This window comes from Notothenia rossii (assembly GCF_949606895.1).
Source record: "Notothenia rossii genome assembly, chromosome: 8".
Taxonomy (NCBI): Eukaryota; Metazoa; Chordata; class Actinopteri; order Perciformes; family Nototheniidae; genus Notothenia; species Notothenia rossii.
The window spans coordinates 4,673,319-4,691,409 of record NC_136906.1 but is presented as its reverse complement, the minus strand read 5'-3'; the positions used below and the strand labels follow the sequence as shown (position 1 = coordinate 4,691,409).

Sequence of the window (18,091 nt, the reverse complement as noted above, 5' to 3'; positions counted from 1 at the left end):
TATACACCTGAACATCATCAGGAGAGGACTCTTTAAACAACCATGTTACCCATTATCATGTTATTTACCATCATGGATCTCTGTCTTCTCTCTCAGGAGCAAAAACTGCAGGGGTTCTTCAGAGGAGCCGTACCTCGAGCCCTGAGGAGGACCATGATGGCCGCCATGGCCTGGACCGTGTACGAGCAGATGATGGCCAGATTTGGACTGAAATCCTGAAAATAAGAAGAAATAAGTGCCTGAAGTACAGACAGTCAGAAGTCACTGTAACACATTTTTTTAAGAAGACTGAAATGGATTTCCTTCCAAAATGCACTTCAAGTGAATCAGCCAATCAGAGTGCAGGATTTGCTTGTTTTTTTTACCATGACGGAAAGATAGTACAAGATGAGACGAGTGTCCGAAAACATGCTTAAGACATTTCCTCCAGCGCCTGAAAGTGTTTTGCTTCTACGGCTTCTTTAATGTCTTTTATTTGTTTTAACCCAACAACAGATGAAGACCGTGTACATTTGTTTTTAATTTAATGTATTTGTTTGTTTATAAGACTTAAAATGTCACTACAACAAGAGATGAACATGTTGTACAGGTCTTCTAAATCTTGTTTTATTTTAAGTCATTGTTTTTAGTTTTTATATTTCACCACAACAACAAGAAGTCGGTGTACAATTAGTATTATTTCTTTTGTTCTTTTAAAAAAAAAAAAAGTGTATTATTTCCCTGCAACACAGGATGCAAATGTGGCGTCTTTATTTTTTATTTAATTTTTATTTCTTTTTTTGAATCACTTTTTATTCCCACATAACAGTAGTTATTCCCACTTTTCAGTCAAATGTGTTTATTTTTGTATGACTATGTATAACTTTCCCTTTAAAATGTGAGTGCTTCTTCCCACTTCTGATATCAGACTGCAGTAATCATGATTTAAGTTGCATAATGCACTTTAACCCCGGCTGTTATGTCATGCTTCTTCTAACAACAGTGTTATTTATATTCTGATTTAAACTGCCCTGAAACACCCTGATTCTTGTCTGACGTTTCCTTTCATGCATCCTTCACATGTGCTTTCTTTATGGAGGCTGTTTGATAAAGTAAAGCACAGTAACATTCATTCGGAGCATGGATCCTGATGTTCCTTGTTATCAGTGTATCAGGCTGACCTCTGAGTTTCTGCAGATATGGAGCTGAGACTCATGACTGGGTCACTGCGACACGGCAGACTAAACTTCAGCTTATTTTAAATCAGCGTTTAGTCTGTGCGCATGTGTGCAATACCAGGAATTAGCTACACATACACACTTTAGATTTAAAGGCTTTATTTGTCCTATATACACAAAAGTTATAGCGTAGTTGTTGGAAGTGTAAGTCCCAGTCTCCTGTAACAATACAATATAGAATATACTCAAGAAGAAATGAAACTATTGCAAGAAGAATTCAATAAAGTAGATTGCAAGACAATGGTCCAGGTACAATGCAGCAATAAGTCAACTATATACAGAAATTAAAGTTAAATACAGAACAGTGTAAATAGACATAATGGTGCAAGCTTTATATATACAGCCTGTGGGTGCAAGCTAGAACAATATATACATGTAATATAGTTACAACAGAAGCTAAAATAAAATAATTTACAGTAAAATACTGTATAATGTAACTGTTCTTTATTTTGTAGGTTATTATAATATTTTGTTTACTGAATTAAAAGAACCAATGCCAAAGTGCATAATCACCTCCTATTGTCTTCGCCCCCCCCTTACTTTGGTATTCGGTCAAATTTGCTATTACATTAACACAAAAACCAATCATGATCAAATTTCATTGAACACCCTTTCAAACTGTACATATTGTATCAGACTACTGGTATACATGAACAACTGCAGTAAATATACAAAGAACAGACACTGAACATGTATTGCGTGTGCCAGGTGTGATCCATGTGGGGGGATGGACACATCTACTGTGTGTGTGTGTGTGTGTGTGTGTGTGTGTGTGTGTGTGTGTGTGTGTGTGTGTGTGTGTGTGTGTGTGTGTGTGTGTGTGTGTGTGTGCAGGGCCGGCCCTAGACTTTTGGGGGCCCTAAGCAAGATTTTGTTTGGGGGCCCCCCTCACTCTAGCGCGTTCTCACTACACACAACACGGAACCAACTTTTGTTGTATTTATCATCTGAATTTGCCGAAACAAGTCTAATATTCTGAAAGCCAATACTTTGTTTATTTGAAATCAGATGAAAACAAACTGTAACGGACCCTGCCGTGTTATCTATGATTACTATACACCTTACATTCATCATTTCAGCGGAGGGAGGGGAAGCGGCGCTGCGGAACAGCAGAGTGGCGAGTGAGAGCTGTCATCCTCCCTTTACAAGCTTCAAATGCGTGTAGCTAATGAGATTGAATCAGTGTTCGAATTACCCATTTGCTTTCGGGGGAGCCCTATTTATTTATTGTATTGCTAATCATATAGGCAGACCTGAAAGATCTATATGTTTCCTGCATTAGGTCAACATTGATCGCCAATAGCTTGTTTGGTAGGACATCTTTTTTTCTCCTCTCCGAAATCTCGATCGCTTTTTCGTTTGCCTGGCCCTTATGGTGATTATAAATCTTTTTCCGCAGGTTATTCTTTTAATCACTGCTGACTTTCCCTGAATCCTTTCTTGTGAAAGGTGCACTCCGGTGGATTTTTCTGCGAGCGGCAGAGAGATCAATATACTTTTTGCCTCTTTGCAAATCTCATATCCACATTCATCAGAAAAGATGGAGTGAGTGGAATGAAAAGCCATGGATAGCTTTCATTCCACTCACTCCATCTTTTCTGTGTCCAGTTAAAAGGCAGGTCATGGGCATCGTCAGGTTTGCTAGTGCAGGTGGCGCCGGCGGCTGTGGCCGTTGTTGAAGCCTCTTCAGGCTCCGCATCGGCAAGCCTCTCCCTCGGTGTGGAGCTGTCAAACGCGACCCTAACGCCGCTTACAGCCGGCTAGCTAAAAGTTGTTCCGTTCACGTTGTCATTTTTAGAATCCTTCGCTTCTTTGCTTGTGAATCCAAAAGCTGCGAGGCTTGGCTGATTTCGTTTCGCCATATTTTTTATGAACATTTCAAATACGCCGCCGGCATCGCCGCCGTAACCATAGCAACGTAAGTAGCGTAAATAATGCAGCGCCGCCACGTACAGATGGCAACACCCAGAAATATTCACAAATATAAAACAAATATTCAGAAACTGTAATGAACAATGACTATTATTTATTTCAAGAACTTTTATTTACAGAAACTCAACATTTCTAATCTGTGTGACACAAATATGCAGCTCCCCCTATTTATCTCAAAGTCGGCCTTCAGGGGAGCTCCCTCCCTCTTCGGGGGAGCCAAGCTCCCCCTTGGCTCCCCCCCATTTCGAACACTGGATTGAATATAACAATCAAAAATAACAAAATATACACAGCTAGATCAGCGTTTTAGATGCGACTTTAGAGTAGAGCAACGGTGTACTGAGATAAAAAAAAAACATTTTTAAAAATTAATTTTTTTTTTTGCTAGGGGGCACCTCAGTGGCTGCGGGGCCCTAAGCGGCCGCTTATGTCGCTTAATGGGTTGGGCCGGCCCTGTGTGTGTGTGTGTGTGTGTGTGTGTGTTGTGTGTGTGTGTGTGTGTGTGTGTGTGTGTGTGTGTGTGTGTGTGTGTGTGTGTGTGTGTGTGTGTGTGTGTGTGTGTGTGTGTGTGTGTGTGTGTTGTATCTGATCCGGATGGTTACTAATTCCTTTTCTTTATGGCGGTCATTTCTGACCGGGAACTCCATGGGTGTTACAAAGTTGACTAAATCATCCAGAATTCAATGAAAGTGGTGATCAGCAATGTTCTATATTCAAATGTCTACTGTGAAGGATATCATAAAGCCTTAATGCAATCGAATGTAAAACAAAAAAGTAGTACTTGATGAAAATAGTAAATTGGTCAGATTTGACCCGAAGACAACAGGAGGGTTAAACATTTCAGAAAAACGCAAGTATGATTTTTCTCCTTTATAATATAACAATGTGTGACTGGTCTGTGTAACACGTTCAGCTGTGGTGTCAAATTCCCGCGCGAGAGATTAGAAAGTCATATAGATTAGCGTGAAGGCCGAACCCTGATCACAGACCGGTTGAGAGACAGAGGCGGAGCGGTGACATAATAACAGAAAGTAAAGTAAGACTTGAGGTTATTAAGGGCAAACTATCTGCTGAACATCTTCCTCTTCTGCTCTGTATAGTTGTACATGAGTGTATTATAAGTCAGGGTTCTTACGGTCATTAAAAACCTGGAAAAGTCATGGAAATTCTAAATGCTAATTCCAGGCCCTGGAAAAGTTTTGGAAAACAATATTTTTCCCAACGTTTTGGAAAAATCATGGAAATGTAACTAAAGTTGCATCAAATATAGTTTATATTTGATCTAATCGCCGAAATAGTAATACTATAATGATAATACCTACTGTATCGTGTAGTAATGAAACGTAAAATGGCATTTAACTGACGAGGTATTTTGCTGGTGAGAGATTTTAGTTGTTTAGCGTGTAGAAGCTAGTAAGCCTATTTGATTTGTTTTAGATAGGCACAACATGTTTCATATGCAGACCTTATTTTCCTGTTCCATGTTAAAATAAACAATTTTCAGTGGCACGCTGAGAAAGAGTAATGTTTTTGGTCATGGAAAGTTAGGTAAAGGTCCTGGAGAAGTCATGGAAAAGTCATAGAAAATCATTGGTGAAAAAGTGTATGAACCCTGATAAGTGCATATATTTGACATAATGATGAACAGTGACCAAACTAAATCAGCTATCTGTCTTGGGAGTTACCAAGTGATTCTATATGTTTTGAAAACCCACATCTTTTCGCAGAATTCAACTCCAATAACATGTTTTCTGACCGTGTGACACACACTCCACAGCTTTTTTGGCCTTATTTGTCTGATCCATCGCCTCTCGTGTCCTTGACTTTGACCCAAAGCAAACGTTTGAATCAACACAAATTTGACCGACCCACCTGCTTGTTGTCTGCTCAGTCTCACACTAGAATTAGTAAAATGAATTGTGCCAAAAATATAAACTGAAATACCTATACCTCTTTTAAATTAGCACAGCTCTCTGCTTTAAACACAGTAGTCATACCTAAATATTGTTAATTTGTTATTATAGTCTTCTTAACATAGTTTTTTAAAATAGCTTTCATAACAGTCCTATTTTTATTTTACACGTTTGCTACATATTTTTCTTTCTGTGTCTCTGTCTACACCATATAAACCTTGTATGTGTAAGCCTACTTATAATAATAAAACCCATTCTGATTATACATTATGACATATAACCTAAACATAGGCTATATTCTTTTATTATATTAGCTAATATAGTTCTAGGACTAGATTAGATTATCCAAAACGAATTTCCCATGAGTTAAAAAAACATAAAAGATAAACAGTGAATGTATAATTATCAACAATATAAAGATATATCTAACGAGCATGTATTCTATTAGTTACTCACTTTAATATTGATTAATTTCATTCAGTGTCTTGCTTGCTCATATGTAATACCACTAAGAAGACTATTGAATTGATTGAACTCAGCATGGTGTCACTATTTCAGTATCATACAAATTGCACATAAGACAGGTTGTAATGGATTTATTTCTCAACTCGTTGTGACATTGTGTACATATAATGTTCCCTTTCGCCTGGAACTCTTTATCTCGAGTAAATAGAGTTGCTCCACAGGTCAGTCTTTCACCGAGGAGTCAGCGTCTCAGCATTGTCTTAATATGGTCTTTCCATCGCCATTGTCTTAATATGGGATAACCACCCGACCGCACACACTGACCTGTGGTTACCTCATGGACCTCATGGACCTCATAGTGGCAAAACAGCACCATCTATTGGCCAATTTACAGAAGCATCAAGTTGAACAAAAAAAAATACCTCACAGAACTACTCCCGCCTCCTTTCATGAAAACCAACCAATCACAGGCTTGTAAACCTGGTATTTATCCGACGTCACTTCCTCCCATGGCCCTGTTTTTCACCGTGACGAGTTTTTAAGGCTCGTGTTTTTGCTATAAAACCTTTAAAATGAACCCAAAAAATGGTATAATATATTATGTGGAAGTGTCATAGAGACGGTGAAGCCTAAGGGGAATTGGGTAACTCACAGAATTGCTTCCAAAACAAAAAAAACGAATTAGTAATTTGATTACTTTAGCACAAATAGTTTTACCACAAATGTCGCTTCCTCAAAATGTCTCCAGTATTTATTAGTTTAATAATTACATGAAAGTATTCAACAATTAAATCTTGCAAAAGTAAAAACAACAACAACAATCGTTAAATAAAATTCTCAGATAACTACTCTTTCACAAAAACTAACCAATCACAGGCTTGGAAATCTGGTATTTATACGACGTCACTTCCTCTAGACTCCCTCTTTTCACCGTTTGGTTAGATCTCCATACGGCGTTGTTTCGTGGTGAGTTTTTAACGCTACTATTTCGCCAATAAACCTTTTTAATCGACGCCTTAAAAAGAGCAAGTAACTAACGGCGGCTTATATAGCCCCAAATAGTGCAGAAAAAACCAACATTGATCGTGTTTATTGATTTCAAATATCCCAAAGTAGACATTGCTAATGTTACTGCTAACGTGCTAGCCGTTGACACGCGCTCATACCGGAGGGTTTCCCGTAGCGCCTGAACAAAAAATAATTAGCGAACAAATTTCGTAGCCGACTGATTATTACATTACATGTTACTTGTTATACGCTTTTATCCAAATCGACTTGCATACTCAATACTGTGGGCAATCCCCAAAGGAGCAATTTGGAGTGAAGTGTCTTGCTAACCTAACTCCTGATCCGAACACCAACGCACTAGTACACTACTCCACAGCCTCCCTCCATTATACACATTTAAACTTGCTTTAAAACATTCTATGTGTAAGAATAACAGTGTGCCTTTGCAGCTTGTCTACACATCCTGTACCCCGGATGTCAGAAGTTAATGCTTTAGTGACCTGTTAGCAGGAAGCTAATATTTACACCATAGTTCCCAAATGCAGAGTTTGACTGTAACTAAGTGAATTTACTCAAGTACTCTACTAACTTACAATTGAGGTACTTGAGTATTGCATCTTTATACTTCACGACATTTTGGCAGCAAATATTGTACTTTTTTTTTTACTAGATTTGTTTCAAAAGATTAGTTACTAGTTACCTTTGCAGGTTAATTTTATGAATACAAAAATGTATTCTTGAATGTACAATTATGGATGGAGGTATCTGACAGTTAAAAAAATGTTTCCACATCCTTTAACAGCTTCTAAACTAAAATGATGAACACAAGAATGCATCACAAATTAAGCTCCAGTGATATAATATATTCGTAAAAGGGCCAGTTGTGATAATTAGTACTTTTTTGATTTGGTTATTTCTACTTTTACCTGAGTAACATTTTGAGTGCAGGACTTTTACTTGTAACAGAGAATTTATTTTATCTCACCAAGCTTTTCTTCCTTTCCTCAGCTTTTCCATAAATCGTTGCGCAGGGAAAGTGGTCACGATGTCCGGAGGTCTAGATGTCCTTCAAATGAAGGAAGAGGATGTCCTTAAATTCCTCGCAGCATCCACCCATCTGGGAGGTACCAACTTGGACTTCCAGATGGACCAGTATGTCTACAAAAGAAAAAGTGACGGTGAGTGTTGGAACAGATTAAGCAGAATCAAAGCTCTCTGCACCATAATGATCCTCTAACGTGTTATAACTGTCAACAAAGCTCTTAATGCCTCTTTGTTCTCCTTTAAACCCCAGGTGTGTACATTGTCAACCTGAAGAAGACCTGGGAGAAGCTTCTGCTCGCTGCCAGGGCCATCGTTGCCATTGAAAACCCGGCCGATGTGTGCGTCATCTCTTCCAGGAACACTGGACAGGTACAGTAAACGGTCTGAATGATTGTCCTGGTGTACTGTAGTGATTGCATGTAAACATTGTGGGACAGAAGTAAATGAACTGTGATAAGCACTCAATTAAAGCCGGGCACTGATGTCGGTGTTCTGGTGTCGGAAGTGTGCAAAAGTAATCTGGCCGGGTTTTCGCTAACACCATGAGGACGACGTCCAATGACTGGCGTTTGATAGTGACCTGTGCCACATTTAAGATTTGTAAAGTAAAATAGTAATGATTTTTAATCTTGAGTTCTGAGTGTAACTTGGTTTTTTCCTCGCTGTCTCAGAGGGCCGTGCTTAAGTTCGCTTCTGCCACCGGAGCCACCACCTTCCACGGGCGCTTCACCCCCGGTACCTTCACCAATCAGATCCAGGCTGCTTTCAGGGAGCCCCGCCTCCTGCTCGTCACAGACCCCCGTGCCGACCATCAGCCACTGACTGAGGCTTCCTACGTCAACATCCCCACCATCGCTCTGTGCAACACCGACTCTCCACTGAGATACGTGGACATCGCCATCCCCTGTAACAACAAGGTGAGGAAAAACTGAACACAAGTACCTGTCATACGTTGTCAATTCTGTGTATCTTGCATACCGTTAGAGCCCTGCCTGTCCTGTCAATGATGTGCTGGGTGTAAGACGTGTGCTAAATAAAAAAGCTCGGCCTTTAACCCCCTCTCTCTCCACCACTCTGGGTTTCGGGGTAAAGGTCTGCTACAAAATGCTACGTAGCTCTTCATGTCTCTGGATATTAAACGTGCGAATGAAAGTTGCGTTTTTCCTATTGTGATCTATAACTGATATGGCTGTGTTTCAGGGTCACCACTCTGTTGGTCTGATGTGGTGGATGCTGTCCAGGGAGGTGCTCAGGATGAGGGGAACCATCTCCAGGGAGCACCCATGGGAGGTCATGCCCGATCTGTACTTCTACAGAGATCCAGAGGAGGTGAGACAAACGCAGGGCGACTGAAAGAAGTGAAGCTTTCAAAATGTATTGGAGTCACTCAGAGTGTACATTACAGGGTTACTACGGTCATTGAAAACCTGGAAAAGTCATGGAAATTCAAAATGCTAATTCCAGGCCCTGGAAAAGTTATGGAAAACAATATTTTTCACAAAGTTTTGGAAAAGTCATAGAAATTTAACTCAAGTTGCCTCAAATATAATTTATATTTTATCTAATCGCCGAAATAGTTATACTATAATGATGATAAATACTGTATCGTAATGAAACGTAAAATAGCTTTTAACTGTCGAGGTGTTTTGCTGGTGAGAGATTTGAGTTGCTTTAGCGTGTAGAAGCTAGTTAGTCTACTATTTGATTTGTTTTAGATAGGCAAAACATGTTTCATATGCAGACCTTATTTTCCAGCTTACCATGTTAAAATACAAATGTTTCAGTGGTACCTCTGAGAGTAATTTTTGGTCATGGAAAATTAGGTAAAGGTCCTGGAAAAGTCATTGAAAACCATTGGTGAACCCTGACATTAAGTGTTACAGCAAAAGTGGCATAGCTGGTAAAGAAGGTAAACTTATAGGATCAATAAGATGCATATAATCTAATCCTAGAACAATATTAGCTAATATAAATAAATGTATTGGAATAATATAGGCTAGGTTTCGGTTGTTTCCTAAGACTGCACGTCAAAACACGAGTTTATATTCCATCTGTATAATGAAATGAGCCGATAATTAAAAAAAATTCTTACACAACATAGCTCAAAAATGTTTAGGATGACTTGAGATCTAATGAATGCACATTTCCTCGCTACAGATTGAGAAGGAGGAGCAGGCAGCGGCGGAGAAGGCTGTTGGAAAGGAGGAGTTCCAGGGCGAATGGAGCGCTCCTGCAGCCGAGTTCACGCAGCCCGAGGTGGCCGACTGGTCCGAGGGAGTCGCTGTTCCATCTGTGCCCATCCAGCAGTTCCCAGCAGGTAAGAACGCTGGTTTACTGTAACCACACTTTATTCATTATGGACATAAAATGATGGTTTTGTACTATTTAATAATACATAACAAATCATTTATCTATTTTATTGTATTTACTTGCACTATTTGATCTGTTATGGTGTTGGAGGAGGAGCCTGTGACCTCAGCTTTTCATTGACATATCTACACTTTAAGATCAACATAGTACACTTGTACTTTAAATGAAATGACACTTGTGTGAATATGAGAACCATACAAAAGTCATACGATATTTTGTAGGTATTTAAATTAATAAGTTATCATGAGTTTTTGTACTTTGTCTGTCTCTAATCTGTCTTTGTTTCCCTTGTTCCAGCTGCTGCGGCGGTCAAGCCAGGTGAGAAACGTACGGTTGATTTCCTATTTTTAATTTACAAAATTCAAGATTATTTTTAAATGTTTCTTTGACTACATGATGCTAACTCATTGATGTGTTTCCCCCTGCAGAGGACTGGAGCACTCAGCCCGCCACAGAGGACTGGTCCACTGCTCCCACCGCTCAGGCTACTGAGTGGGGAGGTGCCACCGCTGACTGGTCTTAAACTGACTAGCAACAATAAAATGGTGTTTTCACACTTTGACTCTGTTTTCTATTGATTTTATTTGACATTTACTGAAGGTCACTGTTAGCTCTACTGTTCTTCTATCCCAAAAACTGTTCGATAATGAGGATGGGCATAGAGTGCCACAGTGACGCGTCCTAAAACCCGGAAATAAGTTAGCATTTGACCACTTCCGGTTCCTTCGACAAAAAATTTGGTTGACAAATTGAAGAGACTGATCACGTTTTGTTCAGCCGGATAATATCTAAAAAGTAGGGTAGACATGTGGAGATTATCCGGCTGAACAAAATGTGATCCGTCTCTTAGATGTGTTTAAACCATAGACCTTATTTCCAGCTATTTTCCAAAACCCTATGGAGAAATTGTATTGTTTTTTTGTTGATGGAACTGGAAGGAGTTTACTACCGGGTTTTAGGACGCGTCACTGTGGCACTCAAGAAGAAGGGAAATGTATAGATAATCAGAATACCTTTATTAGTCCCACGGAGGGGAGTAGACATGTGCGTAGTTACAGCATTAAAAGGAGCCACTGAAAGCTTCATGTTAAATATGTGACATGCACTAAAAAAAAAGTACTAAGTTATGATGTAATAAAAAGTTGCATAATTAAAAAAAATATACATCCTGTAACAATTCTTAGGATTTAGCAGCCAGGTATATATTACAGTTATTTACGGCATCTACAGGACTGTCTCAGAAAATTAGAATATTGTGATAAAGTTCTTTATTTTCTGTAATGCAATTACAAAAACAAAAAATGTCATACATTCTGGATTCATTACAAATCAACTGAAATATTGCAAGCCTTTTATTATTTTAATATTGCTGATTATGGCATACAGCTTAAGAAAACTCAAATATCCTATCTCTAAATATTAGAATATCATGAAAAAGTATACTAGTAGGGTGTTCAACGAATCACTTGAATCGTCTAATTAACTCGAAACACCTGCAAGGGTTTCCTGAGCCTTGAAAAACACTCAGCTTGGTTCAGTAAACTAAATCACAAGTATGGGGAAGACTGCTGATCTGACTGCTGTCCAGAGGACCGTCATTGACACCCTCCATCAGGAGGGTAAGACACAAAAAGAAATTTCTCAAAGAGCAAGCTGTTCACAGAGTGCAGTTTCAAAGCACATCCACAAAAAGTCTGTTGGAAGGGGGAAATGTGGCAGGAAACGCTGCACAACCAAGAGAGATGACCGCAGCCTTAACAGCATTGTGAAGAAGAGTCGCTTCCAGAATTTGGGGGAGCTTCAAAGACAGTGGACTGAAGCTGGAGTCCAGGTATCAAAAGTCACTGTTCACAGACGTGTCCGGGAAATGGGCTACAATAGCCGTATTCCCATGGTCAAGCCACTTCTGAACTCAAGACAACGGAAGAGGCGTCTGACTTGGGCTAAGAAAAAGAAGCACTGGACAGTTGCACAGTGGTCCAAAGTCCTCTTTTCAGACGAAAGCAAGTTTTGTATTTCATTTGGAAGTCAAGGCGCCAGAGTCTGGAGAAAGGCTGGAGAGGAGCAAAATCCAAGTTGCTTGAAATCCAGTGTGAAGTTCCCACAGTCAGCGATGGTTTGGGGAGCCATGTCAGCTGCTGGTGTTGGTCCACTGTGTTTCATCAAGCCCAGAGTAAATGCAGCTGTGTACCAAGAGATTTTAGAGCACTACATGCTTCCGTCTGCTGAAAAGCTCTATGGAGATGAGGAATTCATTTTCCAGCATGATCTGGCACCTGCCCACAGTGCCAAAACCACCAGTAACTGGTGTACTGACCATGGCATTACTGTCCTCGATTGGCCTGCAAATTCCCCTGACCTGAACCCCATAGAGAATATGTGGGGTATTGTGAAGAAGAAGCTGAAAGACACCAGACCCAACAATGCTAATGAGCTAAAGGCCGCTATTGAAGCATCCTGGGCATCCATAACACCTCAGCAATGCCACAGGCTGATTGCCTCCATGCCACGCCGCATTGATGCAGTAATCCGTGCAAAAGGATTCCCAACCAAGTACTGAGTGCATTAATGGACATTTTCAAATGTTTGATTGTGTTTTGCTGTTATAAATCTTTTTTTTTTACTTGGTCTGAGGAACTATTCTAATTTTTTGAGATAGGATTTTTGAGTTTTCTTAAGCTGTATGCCATAATCAGCAATATTAAAATAATAAAAGGCTTGCAATATTTCAGTTGATTTGTAATGAATCCAGAATGTATGACATTTTTGTATTTTTAATTGCATTAAAGAAAATAAAGAACTTTATCACAATATTCTAATTTTCTGAGACAGTCCTGTATATATATTGCACATAGGTGGTTGGTATTTAACAGCAGCAAGTAACAGATTTATGAATCTCAATTTAGGAAACTATTTTGTTTCAGAAGCAGTGGGTTCAACATTAAAATACAAATACTTAAAAAATGGAAAATGCTATATATAAACAATACAATGAAATCTGGATAATTAAAATGTCACATGTCATGCTTTTCCGTTTATTACCCGTCCCCTTGTGTGCTATGAAGGTTTTTATGCATGTAAACGGTCTGCACAGTCAAAACCCTCAAAGTACACCCTATATACAGCAATGTTCAACTTTTGAAACTGAGCTGGAAGCGTCAGCCAATCAAATCCCGTTTATGCAAATCTGACAGTTCAAGCGCTAGCCAATCAAACCACGTGCAAGCTGGGAGAGCCAGACCGCAGTTCATTTCCTCATATTCCAAACGAGAAATTACGGTAGCAAATCACCCGGTTCTTTACGACCAGAACTATTTACCGGGATACAAACCGGAGGAACCAGGCATGGAGGGAGGTGGCAGAGACAGTGGGTGAAACTGGTAGGTTTTTTGCCTGTTTGGGAAGTTTATATATATATATATATTGCTCGCATAAAATCCCCGGGGTTTTTTGCTTTGTATGCCGGGGGCGGGAGATTCATGTGATTGGTTGTTAGTCGCGTTGCTCGCGAAAAATCTCCAAGCTCTCAGAGACGCCCAGCTCCAAGATTTTCAAGATTTTTTCAAAGCTGCTGTGTGGACGTACTACCTCCCCAAAACGTCTCGTTGGTGAAACGTCATCATCCATTTGATTCTTCCGGGTACGAGATTACGTAAACACGTACCCGGAACTAAATGGACCAATCCAGAAGAACTATGGCGGCGCTGGCCGCACCCTCTGCCAGCCTAACATGTACTGTTGGAAGCTCTGGTTCAGTTCACAATCGATCCAGTCATGCCAAAGCCAAGGACCTGTTTCTTGAAATGTAAAGGGAAACCATCGTTATTTTTCCTACCGACGGAAGAACCACGACGAAGTCAGTGGTTGACATTTCTGTTTAACACTGTTCCTTCAGAGGTTCGAAGAACGTTCCTGTGTGCGCGGCATTTCACAGACGAAAGCTTCACAAACATTGCCCAGTTTGATGCCGGATATGCACAACAATTGAAACTGAAGGACGATGCTATTCCTAGTTTGTTTGGACAGTTTGGAGCAGGGGAAGATTCGGGTACACAACCTGTAAGTTTGCATTGTTATTTGTGTATTTATCAAACAAGGTATCTACCACGATTGTTTAAATGTGTAAACGTGTTTCGGACTGCTAAGCCATTGATACAGTGCTAACTGGGCTAACTAAGTTGCTAGCGTTTCCATATATCAATTCCAATGTCTGCAGATGGCCTTACATACATGTATCTCATAGCAGGAGAATGTCTGCATTCACACACGGAATACTCATAGACAGTATACTCCGGGTGATTTACGTACGGTCAGTCGAGGAACGTAATTACATTATAGCTGGCGTTCCTAGGGTGTATGCTACCGAGCTAAACAACGGAGCTAGACATGAGTTTGCTCGGGAAAACATTTTTTTTAGCAGACTACCCGTATAGGATTGCAATTGTAAACATATTTTTGATCGCCTAATATGAACCACTATCTGTTGTTCATAGTATAGCATATTACACTGAACAACTATGAAACGTAGGTTAGCATTGTAATCAAGCTGGCAAGCTGACGAACATAAAACAACTACGTTTCAATAATATGTTGTGATTTGCACTTAATTTCGTTAGGAATGTCTCTCAGAAAGTGTTGCTTTTAGGAAATTGACTGTTTTCATCGGATAGAAAATTAATTGTATGAATGTTATGTGTATCTTTCTTAGAGTAGACCACAGCAGGACCCCGGTAAACACCACCGCTCCAGTACAGTCGGATGCCAAACAGACCGTACACAGACTGTTTCTGTGGGAACTCTTCACATGGCTGAGACACGGTCTGGGGGAACACAGACAGTGGAATTGAAAGTGCCAGTTGCTACACAGTTGTCCTGGGGAACACTGAAGTCGGCACACGTGAGAAGCAAAGGTAGACTAATACTAATACTGACTGTTTTATTTTATTTGTGATACATTACCTTAATTGTGCTTTTATTACATGTACAGCACTTTGGCTCGACCAAAAAACGTTTTTAAATGTGCTCTATAAATACAACTTTAATTGATATTATTGTATATCACAGAAATACTGTTATGTGGACTTCAGGAAATACAGTGCTGTTTGTACTTTTTTCTAAATTGATGAATTAATCTGTCTGATGTACACAAGTTGTTGGCCTTTTACAATGTATTAGTGTATTATATAATGTACAAAGTATTTATGCACTTTTCCCTTTTATTAACAGGCATCCAGGCCACAGTGTCTTTCAGAAATGTTGGCACTGAAACTTCAACCTACCCAGAATTCACCTTAGCATCTACACCAATAACTGGCCAAGGATTGGGACCTAGCAAGAGACCTCGACTAGAGTTGGAGGAGGAACAAGGAGAGACTTCGACTGAATTTGAAAAGACTCTGGATTCGAGTTGCCACCCTGATGATACTCTAGTAGAACCTGACATATCGTAAGTTTGGTATATTTCGTACATTACTATTACTGTTTTTCAGAGTTGACATCTAACATGTATTGTTCATTTGTTTTTGTTACATTAGACTTCAGACACGATCCACGCACAGTGACGCAAATTACATTGTGTTTGAAAGCTGCCTCGGACAGCTGTTTGAAAAATGTCCGGTGTGTAAGACAGACTGTGATGTCCAAAGACGAACAATGGGGACTTTTGTGGCGTTCACACAGCGTTGTCCAAACTGCAGTTACTTCAGACAATGGGAGAGCCAGCCCGTCATCGGAAGTACCCCGGTTGGCAACTTACAATGATCTGCTGCTACGTACTTCACTGGTGCTTCCTTCTTCCAACTACAAAAGGTATTATACCATCTAACATCCATAGCATATGAAAAATGACAGAAGTGGACTTTTTCAAAAACGTTTCCTGTTTTTCTATGTATTCATAGATATGCAGAGCCATGCAGCTGGAGATCTTCCAGTATGAGACCTTCAGGAGGCATGCTAGGAATTACCTGGAGCCTGCTATTATCCAGAAGTGGAAAACTGATTAGCTGAAGATTTTCCAGCAACTACACCACCAGGGGGGAAAGGTCACAGTTGCAGGAGATATGAGAGCAGACTCTCCAGGTAAGCAGAAACAGACAGGACAGTCTAGTGCCAGAGTATCTGGTGTATATTACAATTCATCAAACTTATCCATTGAAATTCTGTTGAAAAGCCTTGAAACCTCCTGTATTATATTTTCTTCAGGGCACTCAGCCAAGTTCGGGAGCTACACTCTAATGCACCTGGGAAGCAACACCATTGTGGACTTCCAGCTTGTTCAGGTGTGATTCTCTTTCTGGTTAAGTTTTTTAAGCTGGCTGTTGATGCACGCTTCAGTTTATTAATGCCCTATTTCTTATTCACCAACAGAGCAATGAAGTAGGTGGTAGTTACCACATGGAAAAGGAGGGACTGAAAAGATGCCTAGATCATCTGGAGTCAAACGATTTGGCGGTTGAGTACATTGTGACTGACCGTCATCCACAGATCCAGAAGTTTCTGAGGGAATGCAACATAGAACAATTTTATGGTGTGTGGCACTTTGAAAAAGGTAATTATCCCTATGTGTTGTAATGTAAGAATACCAAATCAGAGACGCTGTCCTTTGTTGAGATATTCCTTTGTTTTACTATTCAATTCATCCTGAGCTTCTAATCAGCAGCAGACATGTCTGGATACATACATGAATTATATCCCCCTACAATTTGTCCCTCTAATCTGGTCTTTCCTCTGTTATTGTAAACTGTCTGCCAGACCACTTGATCACAGCACCCTTTGTTATTGTAAATTACATTTCACTCACTAATCTTAGGATAATGTGAGTACTCTTTAGAATGTGAATGTACAGGGATGTGTATATGACTATGTACGGGGGTTTCCTGGCTATTAAATGTGTTCAGACAGAAGGCAGTTATCATGTGGATGTTATGGTTGTAATTAACATGCTGTGCTTACCCTTCTGTTTGCCCCCCACCGTTCTTTCCACCACACCCTTGAATATTGTCCATCACAGCACATCATTTACACACTATGGCTTGAATATTCACATGTGTTTTCTTTTTATCAGGTTTGTCCAAAAAACTTGTGATACTTTCACAGAACAAGGACTGCAAGTTGTTGAAGAGGTGGCTGCACAGCATAAAAAAACCATGTCTACTGGAGTGCGACGAGCACAACCTCGGGGCCGGAGAAGGTGGCAAGGTGGACGTCAGTGGTCAACCACCTACAAAACATTCACGTGCTCGACGACCCACCTATTCCCCAAGTGTGAACATCCTGAAAGAGGCACAACAGATGCAAATAAATGGCTAAAACCTGGTAAGTTCAATATTTATAAAGCAATTGCAAATAACAAGTGAAAAATTGAAAATCACTTCCTTCATAAGATCAACAATATTGAATGTAAATATAACATTGCAGTTATGGCAAATTATTTTTGTAATGTTCTAATGGGCTGGTGATGTTTTTTGTAATTTTACTCAAGATTCAATAACACTCCACAAAGTTGAGAAAATCCGGCGGATCACACACGACGGGATGACCACTCTGACACCCCGTCCCAAAAAGCCCCAGCACCAGCTTACAAAGCTGCGATAGGTAAGATGCTGAAAACGTCTATAAGAGGAGGAATGGATGATAAGATATATGTGCTGTCCTGTTTTTCACCCTTACCCTCTGGCTGCTTGGACAACTGAATTTCCCCACAGGGATTAATAAAAGTCCATCTTATCTTATACAGTGTGTATGTATGTATATTTACACATGTCATTTTGTACATTTATAAAAAATAAAGTTTGATGGAACTACTTGATAGCCTTTCTTCCCTGAATTATTGGCTCCTAGATAGCATGTCATTCATATATAGCAAACCATGATTTGATTTTTCATCAAATACAGTAGCAGTTTATTACAGGTAAAAATAACTTTCTCTTCTTCCGTTCTTCCCCTCAATGGTCCATAATCGAAACGGTAAATATTGTGGAGGTTCTGCAAAGTGTACGGATTGAGGCAGTTTGGCTCTAGTCCGGGGTGGTCAACCATGCACACAATAGGTGCTGGAATTTGCTGCATCCGTGTTAAAACCTAAAGGAAGATAAGATATTTGTAACAGAACACGTTTAGCAATTAAATCCAACTATGGCAAGG

The 18,091-nt window shown here is 39.9% G+C and overlaps 2 protein-coding genes across 4 annotated transcripts; both read left to right on the top strand.

The window, feature by feature from the left end:
• Window positions 1-6,335: 6,335 nt before the first annotated feature.
• On the top strand, window positions 6,336-10,511 carry rpsa (ribosomal protein SA). 2 transcript variants are annotated; one of them, XM_079645386.1, is made up of 8 exons: window positions 6,336-6,493; window positions 7,544-7,713; window positions 7,830-7,948; window positions 8,251-8,496; window positions 8,780-8,908; window positions 9,737-9,896; window positions 10,247-10,267; window positions 10,378-10,511. In XM_079645386.1, the coding sequence occupies exons 2-8, from the start codon at window positions 7,581-7,583 to the stop codon at window positions 10,470-10,472; spliced, it is 903 nt and encodes a 300-aa protein (XP_079501512.1). In that variant the 5' UTR covers window positions 6,336-6,493; window positions 7,544-7,580; the 3' UTR covers window positions 10,473-10,511. The 2 variants fall into 2 exon arrangements, with proteins under 2 accessions (XP_079501512.1, XP_079501511.1); XM_079645385.1 differs by having other exon boundaries at window positions 10,247-10,276.
• Window positions 10,512-13,163: 2,652 nt separating this feature from the next.
• LOC307014001 (uncharacterized protein) lies at window positions 13,164-17,754 on the top strand. 2 transcript variants are annotated; one of them, XM_079641662.1, is made up of 9 exons: window positions 13,164-14,008; window positions 14,658-14,859; window positions 15,176-15,395; window positions 15,484-15,757; window positions 15,847-16,027; window positions 16,151-16,227; window positions 16,316-16,496; window positions 17,013-17,263; window positions 17,430-17,754. In XM_079641662.1, the coding sequence occupies exons 5-8, from the start codon at window positions 16,009-16,011 to the stop codon at window positions 17,255-17,257; spliced, it is 522 nt and encodes a 173-aa protein (XP_079497788.1). In that variant the 5' UTR covers window positions 13,164-14,008; window positions 14,658-14,859; window positions 15,176-15,395; window positions 15,484-15,757; window positions 15,847-16,008; the 3' UTR covers window positions 17,258-17,263; window positions 17,430-17,754. The 2 variants fall into 2 exon arrangements, 1 of the variants encoding a protein (XP_079497788.1); XR_013801123.1 differs by having other exon boundaries at window positions 13,353-14,008.
• Window positions 17,755-18,091: the final 337 nt, after the last annotated feature.